At 36.1% G+C, this 11,149-nt stretch overlaps 1 protein-coding gene across 1 annotated transcript; it reads left to right on the forward strand.

The window, feature by feature from the left end:
* The first annotated feature begins 1,737 nt into the window (after positions 1 to 1,737).
* Positions 1,738 to 11,115, forward strand: LOC105623195 (DNA-binding protein D-ETS-4). The gene is made up of 5 exons (XM_012204594.1): positions 1,738 to 2,132; positions 2,628 to 3,286; positions 4,820 to 4,974; positions 9,870 to 10,059; positions 10,757 to 11,115. The coding sequence occupies exons 1-5, from the start codon at positions 1,738 to 1,740 to the stop codon at positions 11,113 to 11,115; spliced, it is 1,758 nt and encodes a 585-aa protein (XP_012059984.1).
* The last annotated feature ends 34 nt before the right edge of the window (positions 11,116 to 11,149 follow it).

Consider the following 11,149-nt stretch of genomic DNA (forward strand, 5'->3'; position numbering starts at 1 on the left):
CATAATTCAACTATAACTTTTATAGACTCTGTCGTATATCCTTGTTAATATTTCTCGTTGTCAACATAAATACAGTTAAATATAATTGATTAAAGATAATTTTTATCTTCTCTGTTAATTTTTTAATTTCGTCAAGAATGGGTCACATCTTAAGCGTTATAAAAAATATAAAAATTTCATAAATTGTTTCGTTATTACGTCTGAATATTTGTGTAAAATTTGAACAATTATCTTATTGATTTAAAAATTATTTAATTTTTTGGTTGGCTTGATTCTTATGTAAGATCGCATTTTGGAGAAAATAACATTAAGAATTAAATCAAATTTTATACCTAGTCGTATACCTAGTCGTATACTAATCAAACAATAATAAATACTCATAAATAAATTCTCATAAAAAACTCATAAAAAAAACAAAATAAAAAAATTTATTTGAATATACTTACTCCTTTGGAAAAATTTAAAATTTTAGAAAATCTTAAAAAAGAATCTTAAAACTTACTTAAGAAAAATTAAGAGACATTAAAGAAACTTAAAAATTGTGAAAAATAAATGAACAACTTAAACATTTTTCTTTAAAATAATAATTGTAAAATTGATATGAATTGTAGGCAAATCCTATTCATGAGTAAACTTGATCTTACTTCAAAACTTACGAGCACTTTAAAAATTCCAAATGCAACGGAAATAATACAAAAATAATAAAACTTTTGGTTTTTTTAAGCTGTTTTAATGCCAGTCTTGAAATATGTACTTTAAAGTTTTTAGGTTATTTTAGACTAACCTTTTACACATCATACACATAATTACTTCAAAATTTTTCAAATAAACTCTTAATTATTTTTAAAAACTTTAACTTTATTTAAAATCAATTTTTCGAAGAGCGCAACCATTGTACTTATAGTAAAAACATTCTCAAGTATCGAAACAGTCGCACGTCCCGACTGCAGACACAGACGGAGCAGTACGATCGCCATAAGCGACTCGCGAAGCGTAACAAACTGACGCGGGGTCAAACGCACGACGTGCGAGTCGCGACGGGCAATAAACACGCTGAAAGATAAACGGGCGATCGGGTCCAGTCCATGGCCCAGGTCTCGGGAAAAGTATATTGACGTGCGGTAGTTTTCGTTTTCGATATGAAGAACGCAGATCGGTATGAAGAACAACGTATCATCCGGATTATCAAAGATGATTAGGTTTATTACCTCTCCCTTTTGTACATTTATAACGTACATTCGCTTTACTTTACGATCCAGTCGAAACAGATATCGAGGCTTACCTTACTCGTTATCGCGTGCTATCTCCTCTGGAAATTATTGCTATTATAAAGACATAATGTGCTTGGAAACTTACTGCGAAATCTAACGTGATTATTTGATATTATCCATATCGAGAGACACATCATTTTTACAGGCTCCGACCTTCGCGAAAGTAATCGAATAATTTAATAATCTGGGGTGAATGTTGTGTATGATTAATGCGTTCCATTTTTTTTTTTCGACCCGCGTCTCTATCGATCAATTTTATACACAAATCATGCACAGTCTATGCTCTATGCTTTGACTGGCTTTGACACGATGGACGTAGACGTGAGAAACACGCCCGTGTCTCACATCGCACGCGTCAGACGGCGGGCGGTCATCTTAGCGCCCTGCTTTCTCTTTTCTACATTTTTTTTGCAAGCTAATCGTGCTGAATGACGATATGTATCTGTGATGTTCGATTCTCTTTCAGATGCCGCAGACAGTGCCGACCGCGGCCGGCTACTCGCCGTCATTCGACTACAGCACTTTTCAGTTCGATTTGTCTCTCCTGTCGGATGATTACAGCCCGACCGGCGCGGGCGGCCAGGCTTGTTTGAAAAGTTCACAGATCAAGCAGGAGGCACGCTCGCCACGTTCGGGATCGCCCACGATCTACCAGAGCCCACCGTATCCAACCGGCGAGTTGCCCTTATCACCTAACTACTCGCATGAGGGTTCCTCGCCGGGATATCCGACGAGCCCCTATTACGTACCCAGGAGCCCTCAAAGCGCCCAGTTTTATCCCACCAGCCCGGAACCGTCCGCCAAACAAACAATCAAGAGGGAGAAGAGCCTCGATCTTTTGGCAATTCTTCAAGAATCCAGGTAGATACCGCATCGCGACTAATTAATTATTTTGTAAAGTGGGCTTTTACTTTAGCCTATATTTTTTTAAATGTCTATCACGTATGTTCAAAATCAAGACATAAAATTTCAGATGCACTATATAGTGATTAGTGCATATTAAAGCCGTTGTATATCTATACTGATTTAGTAAAAATAAAATACAAATATTTCGAATTATATCTGCACAAAAAACCTGCAATACAAATGATTTGATAAAATGTAGAATAAAATGCCCGCACCGATGTTAGATTTCGTCTCTACTGTCAGGGAAAATTTAATTTTTTTTATGTATCTATGTAAAATGCTTTTACATGTGTTATATATGATCATTATACGTGACACGCATGGGATTAAAAATCGCTGATCACTCGCATTTAGGACCATACTTGGATGCCATTATTTCTCGTGTCCTGTCATTTTCTTCGTTTACAATCTTTTAACGGTAATGGATCGCGCATTTTCGCATGATTACAGACTCTTAGCCGAGAGTCTGGGTTACCGTGAGGACTCAACCGACTGCACAGTGCCCTGTACTCCGCCTCGAAGCGAGGAGGATATCTATAACAGTCTCGACGCCGACTTCCTACCGAAGAAGGAGAACACTGGCGTGCAGGGGCATCCATTGCTGAAAGAAATCCTTTTCAAGGAGGAACCACGATCCGTTTCTAGCAACAACGGTTCGCCATCTTCCTCTTTGTCCTCCTCTTCATCTTCGCCTAGTCCCTCGAGCGAATTTGAGGGTAGTTCAGCGTTGCACGAACTTCTCTTCAAGGGCGCCGCCCTTCGTAAGGACCTTGTGGTAATTTCCAAGACGAGTCAGCTTAAGGTGGAACGAGGATCGCGAGAAGAACTGACGAATCCTTTGCGAAAGGAGGAAGAACTCTTCAAGGACGGCCAAAAGAGTGATCACCAGCTGCTGCGAGAAGTGCTGAGGGATACTAGCTTCCAGAGAAAGTACAATCTAAGACCTGTCGATCTCGGCGGCGTTGGCACTGGTTTCGTCGAAGACATGGAGACCGGCGAATGTGTCGGCGACCTCGCCCGCGAACAGCTCGAGCCCGTCCTCAGTCTGGCTATTCAACAACTACAGAAGGACTTTGACAACACCTGCGTGGCACTCGGTATTCACCCAGGTGAGTCTCCTTTAAAATGAAGCCTCCGTTTAATTACAATTTTATAAAATAATCTTCTCTTCTGGTTCATATTTCTGCAAGATGAGTCTTGCAAACGAGCATAGCTTGATTATCATGCAACTTTTCTCATTGAAGCTTTTGAAATTTATTTAAGAATGCTGAAATTGAATTTTTTTATAATGCAAATCAAATTAATTGAGATAGCACAAATTATTGAACCACAATTTACGTATTCACGCGTAATCATTATAAAATCCATACGTATTATTATAATCGTAGATACCGAATGAATTATATATATGGATAATAAATTAAAGAGCTGAAATGGTAAAAGATATGATATAAAATCATACATCTTATACGATTATCGATATTATCTCGCTAAAGATTAATTGTAAGTATAATGGAGAGTAAGTGCGTATGTCCTTATATAAGCATACCATTTCTATAATAGTCGCCGTGACAATGGTAATCACGTGCGCGTTAATTATTATTATTATCAACTTTATGGTAATCATCAAGTAAGATTTATTCTTGCGTTTCTTATAAGGTTTTATCATTACATCTTTTGCTAAGATTATTATCTCGACAATGTAACTCGAGAATCTGTATTCGTGATTTTCGATGATGTTTCATCGACCGTACTGTAGATTGTAGCTTAAGTCTTATTATCATTTCAGAAAGTACTAAAATTATGAAAGTACTAAAATTGAGTCAAGCACCTCTTTCTTTAGCAGTAAGTCTTAAACTACTTACTTACTCATATACGTGTCCATGGTTGTAATGCAATGCCGAGATTCGTTAGTATCTCATTTCTCCATCTATAAACTCTCTCCTCGTGATCAGATATACTGTGGAAATATTCACTTCGATGATGCCATTCGATGATATAGACGACATGATTACGAGCGAGCTATCAGAAATTCCGACGCGCACTTCGATTTTCTCGGTTAAGTATCAGCTAGTCTCATTCCGTTAGGTCTTCTCGTTACCTTGCCGCAGGCAGTAATTTCGACTACGACGATGTCGTTGTCGTTGTCGTTATATATATTCGCAAATGCAACTAGTTCATCTGTTAATGTGAACCATGAGTCACGGTTGAAATAAATTACCAAAGCATGTCGTGTTGGCATGCTTTCACGAGGAGTTACGAAATTATGGTGCTGTGCCGTGACGAAGATCCACGTCATCGATATAATTACATTGCCTTACAGATTTGTTTATCTTTAATATCCTTCTACGCTCATATGCGCAACTATTACTTCCGTGCGATATTTTCTCAATAAGCAAGAAATGTTTTTAAACGTTGTAGCAATATTGCAACAACGTTGCTGCAATGCTGCTGAAATATTCGAAAATGTGGTTTGCTTTTTCTGAGTTAACATTCGTATCCTCAAGATTTTTCACGAATATTCATATAGTTTTAAATCTCGTTTACAGTCCTTCAAGTTGATTTTGATTTTTCATTACTGCGTTTTTTCGGTTGGCGACCGTGAAAATAAGTAACGTCAGATTTCCGACACTTAATTGCAGAGCCCAGACGCTGGAGTGCAGCGGATGTGGCGGCTTGGGTACAGTGGGCCAGGCGGCAATTGCAATTGCCTTCGGTACCTATGGAGAGCTTCAATGTGGATGGCGCGATGCTGGCCTCCCTCACAGAAGAAGAATTCTGCCAGAGAGCTCCTCAGGTGAGCTCAAATATACCTTCTTTTAGGTTTAGCCTTTTAATGAAACTGACAATGAGACACAGAGATCACACGTTTAAAGAATTATATAGATGATTAAAGGATTTTCCTTTTTAAATATTATTAAATATATAATATTATTAAATATTATTATTATTATTTACTTTTAAATATTATTATTAAAAAATATTGTTATTATTTATTATTTTTCCTTGGTAGGAAATATTTTATCTAAGTGACCTTTTTTCCAATTTTTCCATTTTTCGTTAAATATCTTACGCGCAATAATCAAGTCTGTTTGTTCAAAAAATTCTGATATAAACGAGGAAAATTTCGTTGTTTACTTCTATTTTCTCGACAGCTTCTCGCACACAGTATATACTTAAATGTAAGTAAATTATGTAGATATCTGTATTTAGACATCGCTTTTAATCTTCGAGCAAGAAAGAATTGCTCAAGATATTACAAAAAAATTTCGCCTTAAATTTTTATTCTTTATTTTTACATTTTATCGTGTCCGACTTTTATTTTCTCGTACACTACGTTAAGCGCATGCACGACTTACAACTTTGACGTGTACCGTTACGCAATGCCTTGCGTCTGCGATGATCGACCTCGTCGCGCGTCGTGAGGATTGTACATACTTACGTGCTTTCGACGAATCAATCAACCGCGTGATTTTCGAAATGATTTTATTTTACGTTAATGTAAAAAGGTCTGAGCCAAGAAAAAAAAACACTTAAATTTACGTAAGGATTTTTTGCATGACGTTCTCTCTGTATTGTAATATAGATGCTTGATGGTGTTAGCAACAATAACAAAGTGACTCAATCTTATACGAAAATGTATTCTTATCTGCCTCATTGATATCATTGGATTTTTTATGGAACTTATCTCTCGTCGCGTCACGAAAATTTATAATAGATTTTATATTTATCGCGATAATTGTCGTATGTTGCGTCTATTTTGTTCGTGATTTCTTTCAATAGTAAAAGTATTTTCATAAAAAATAAAAGTAAAAGTGTTTTAAGTAATTACATATTTAAAATTAAATTATTGTACTTATATATATTTCATTAAGATTAATTTTTTATAAATATCAATACTTATCAGTGACAATAAAACGTAATATAATAACAGGACGTATGGATGTGAATCGGTAAATTCATGTTTCAGTGAAATTATGGCATTTAAGTTTAAATTTGACATCCAAAAAAGTTACACGCACACACAATCAGTGAGCGTAATTTTAACTTTATCCTTTATTATCGTAACAATTCGCGATCGTTATAAGTTCGATCGTTGAAGAAACCAGGGTCGGACTTGAGAAATATCCATTGCCAAGATCCGGTGAAAGTGAATTTCCTGGTAATCGATGCGCGTTTATGTCCCTTCCGCATAATCTGTACCTGAAGAATTAACTGAATTAGTGGTTGTTCAAGATTTCGACATAACGTAACAGGATCGGAATTCCCCAAGAATCATGCGTGAAAGTTACACGTTTGTGTCAGGGATACGATTTCAAGAAAGAGGTCCTTAAAATTGTTCAAGATTGTGTTTTTCTTTTATTACCTCTTCTTTTTTATCAAGTTGAAACTTACTCGTGTATTATAATCTGATATTAACGATATTGACATTGATGAGTATCAACGTGAAATTTAAATAAAAATAAATAAATATATAAATTTTTACGTAAATATCCCCCAGTCTTGTTTTGAATGAAATACTATTTTATATTATTATATAGGGAATGAAGATTGTAACAAAAAGTAGATTTAAGGGTAGATTTCCTGAAATCATTAAGACAAAAATATCTAATATAAAAATATCGAGGCTATAATAATTTTTGAATTATAAGCGTTTAAGTTATACTGTCTAAAACTTGTGTATTTAAGTGTGGCACAATGTAAAGTGCTAAAAGCGAAAGCTAATTATCTCCTCTTATTAATATCGATATAAAGATTACATATGCGAAGATAAAATTATTGACGTTTCTAATTATTGATATTTATTAAAAAATTATTGTAACCTTGATATTATTATGATATTAGAATTTTTGTCTCAAAATGATCAGAAATCTCCCTGTATTATTACGGTCTTTTGCGGGACATCTTGTATACAAATATCTTTGTCGCAATCTTAAATAGAGTATATCTCGAAATTCGCGAATCAAAATAAACTTTCTTACTATAATAAGAAAGTTTTTAAAAAATTAAGTAAAAAAAAAGTCAAGTGTTATAAATTTTTATTGTAAATAATAGTTTGTAAAATAATAAAGATTATACTGAGAGATATTTTGATTCGCAAATCTCAGGACATTCTATACAATAGTGACAATATTAATTTTGATTACAATATGCATGTCTAGCGCACATTTACATTATAAATGCAATTTTCTACCTTGTAAATAATATCTGACTTAAAAATATGTGATTACAAGTACCGTAGTTTGATTAACACATGAAGTAACTTGATTACAAAGTACCATTAATGATCAGTTGTTCATATCTCGATGTAATTATTTGACGAATCAAAGTATGAAATTATCTTTATGAATATATTATTATTCGAAAAGAATTGAGAAAATAACAAATTACGACGGCTTCTTTCTGTTGGCTTTTCTGATACTTGTGCATACAAGCTGCATTAAGTCGCTTATTAAGTAACAAGTTTTATATCCACGGCATCGAGCGTGCTAAAAACCGGTCGTGCCAATATTGATTATACCTATCTGTCGACTGCAGTTAACCCTAAACTTGACAAAGTTAAGACAAAGCTAAAAAAGTTTGACGTAGCATTATAAAACAAAGTGTCATTTTAACCAATTAGTTCTTTTTCTAAAAGTGTGATCTTTTTTTCCGTTCATTTTCGTTTTTACTGTTCATTCGTTGATGATTTTTTATTAATATAATGATTATAATAAAATAGGATGAGAAGCAAAATACATTTTCTCGCTTCATTATCTAAGAATTAATTTTTTCTCCGTCTTCTCCATCTTCCTGAATTTGTTGAAGAAAACAGGAAATATCAAAGTCAGTTAAGAGCATGAAACATAATAAACGCCGTATAAACTTCGAATAATTATGTTACGTTTTTAAATCGTAAGCATAAATAAGTAAATCTTAGAGTCGATCGATGCGATGCGCATCTCATTATTCGAAGAGAATTACAGGCATAAGTCTAACGGAAATTAATAGCGAATAGCGAGTATAGAGTAGCTGTGTATATGACGAGCAGCGGGGAAGTAGTCATGCATAATAGATTCCGCTTTGCGTCTAGTAATTGGATAATCGCGTTGCGAAGTACCACGGTAGGTCTCATAGCGTGGAATCATGGTCAGACTTATGGTCACGTTCTATCTGCGATGCGAAGAGCATCGCCAAGTCCTTTCCTCGTTTGTTCGTGCTCCGTTGATGCGACGCGACGTGCAGTCGAGTTTCTTTCGCGGACTTCATTCATGGTTCAACTCACAAATATTACGCACGCGTACTTTATATTGTCCGTAAAGGTTTACCCGGCCAATTTAATTTTACAGCTCGATTGAAGCGCGATTGAATTTAAAATTCATAGATATTCAGTCGTATATCTTTCTTTATGAAGTTGTCTATAATTAATCGCTTGGTTCCTCGAACTTTTACAAGTATACTGCAATAGAATCATTGAAGATAAAACGTTCAGGTATAAAACAGTTTTTATTGAGTTTAAATTTTTTTTAAATCGAACAATAAAAGATAAAATATCGAAAAAAGTGAAAAGAGCAGAAAATTGGATTGCATTTAATAAATGGCGTTTAATGCTGACGTGTAAGCCTCGGATGAGTCATGCCACGTTCGCTTATCGATTCCTCGAGGAAATAATTATGGCATTCTTTGCGGTTTGGCATCGCGTCTTAATGGCAGCGATTATCGATACGCGAGAATATTTGTTTCTCGGAACATTGCAAAGTATCCAAGTATGATTGCGCCGCTAAATGAGGCATAAGAATGTGCTGCGCACAGATTACATTGGCAGATCGAAGGAAATGCTTCGTTAATAAGCACTACGCGATCTAATTTCAACAATTAAATCTTGCAAATAATTGTTACGTATTTGGAATCGTTGGTTTGTAATAATAGCTATAAATATTGCTCCAACAGCTTGAGATGAAATCTCTTACGAATGAGCATCTCGTATCTTGCGTCTCCGGATGTTGGCATGTTAATTTGTGCATCATGAGGATAGGCTATGAGAATGTAACGGCGATGCAAAATAACCGCGCGTCCGAAATGAATGTGCGTGCGTGCGTGCGTGCGTGCGTGCGTGCGTACAAACCGCTTCTTGAACACTCATTCCAAGATCAGCAGGATCGGCTTCACCGTGTGCCTACCGGTGTGCGCGCCATTGGCTCGTCAGAAATGATCGAGAAGTGGGTCAACCGCTCGAATGTCTTGCCTGTTGCGTTGCGTCTCTCTCAACGGAGCCGCTTTCTCTTCTCTCGCGCGCACAACGATTCTTCCATTGGAATTCTAACGCTCCTAACGCGCTCTTCTGATTCTCTTTTTCTCTTTTCTTCTTTCACGAGTCTATTCTTTTCTGTGCTCAACTTTTATTACCTTTAATTGTCCTCATATATGATCTTGAAGGCAAGTTAAGTTTAGGTTCTCAATATAATCAGCTAATTTTGATATTATATATAATATGTAATAGATTGCGTTTGATCTGTTTAAATAGAGAGCATTGATGTGCTATTTAATATATCAAGCGATGTCTACAATGAGATTTTAAATTAACCAATTGTAATCCAGCGACCAGCTTAAACTCCTTTTACGCCTTAAACATTGCTGTAGATGCCGCTTTATAAAACGTCAAAGTTATGAATAATTATGCTAATAATGCTGATATGATTGTTTATATTGAAGTGTGGGAGCATGCTGCACGCACAGTTGGAGATCTGGAAGGCCGCCGTCGAGGAATCACCACGAAACACTCTAGCCGCTTCCTGGAGTCCCACGGGAGTAGTTCAGTCTCCAAATAGCGCCGTGACCCCGACAGTTGGAAATACAATAGTTGGCCTCAAGGAATCTCCCTGCACTATTGATTTCTCAGACGGTATATTATATGCTTCTTGTCTCATTTAACGGATCATTATTTATCGAATGGTAAACTCGTTTAACGAAAAAATTAAGTGGACACGCCTTATTTTCTTGCTTGATTCCATAGACATAATACTAATAAACTGCGCATTCCTATGGAGTTGTCACTTTGGTTTAGAAAGAGTAAGATACCTTGAATCACATATCGGTCTCTCTCTCGCTCCTTCTATTTTTATTTTATTTTATTTTCGCTAAATTCTTTGAATTTATATTATATATACATTACTTTCTTCTGTTTTTCAATGTAATTAATTTTCTTTAACTTTTGCAAGTTTTTTTGTTCTTTATATTATTTTTGCTTCCATTTATTTGGTTTAAAAAACCCAGTCTTGGCATAATAAATATTTTTTCTTTCTTTTTCTCTCTCTCTCTTTTTCTTTCTAAAGTATTAAATTGAAAAAAGATGCTAATATGTTCAATTCTTTCTAACGGAGTTAAGAATGTTACAGATGTTAAGATCAGCGGAATGCGCAGTCTATACCTGTTATGTCTAAAGAACTTATAATGAGAGAGCTTATATAGTAATTATATCGGCTCTTTACTTGGTTTCACGCGCGAATAAAATGTAACGCAACGATGCCAAGTTGACAAAACGCAATTAGTTTCGCTTCTTATTCCTCACTCCTTGCGTTCCTTTGATTCTCTGCGTGCAGACGAGGATGAGGATTGCGCTTCCGCTCAGAGCAGCGGGAACGATGACAACAGCGGTGCAGGCGGTAAGATGCGCAACGGCGGTAGCCATATTCACCTCTGGCAGTTCCTGAAGGAGCTGCTGCAGAGTCCGGGCGTTCACGGCTCCTGCATACGCTGGTTGGATCGCAACAAAGGGGTCTTCAAGATCGAAGACTCGGTGCGCGTCGCGCGACTTTGGGGTAAACGAAAGAATCGGCCTGCGATGAACTATGACAAGCTCAGCCGCAGCATTCGACAGTACTACAAGAAGGGCATCATGAAGAAGACGGAGCGTAGCCAGAGACTGGTATACCAGTTCTGTCATCCTTATTGTCTATAAGGAAGATTCCTCCGTCTTTCTCTCTCTCTCTCTC

The sequence above is a fragment of the Atta cephalotes genome, assembly GCF_000143395.1.
Source record: "Atta cephalotes unplaced genomic scaffold scaffold00054, whole genome shotgun sequence".
Lineage (NCBI taxonomy): Eukaryota > Metazoa > Arthropoda > Insecta > Hymenoptera > Formicidae > Atta > Atta cephalotes.

Coding starts and splice junctions, on each gene's coding strand:
- LOC105623195 (XM_012204594.1), top strand. CDS start 1,738: ATGCCGCAGACAGTGCCGACCGCGGCCGGCTACTCGCCGTCATTCGAC. Junction 2,133..2,627: donor GCAATTCTTCAAGAATCCAG/GTAGATACCGCA, acceptor GCATGATTACAG/ACTCTTAGCCGAGAGTCTGG. Junction 10,060..10,756: donor CACTATTGATTTCTCAGACG/GTATATTATATG, acceptor CTCTGCGTGCAG/ACGAGGATGAGGATTGCGCT.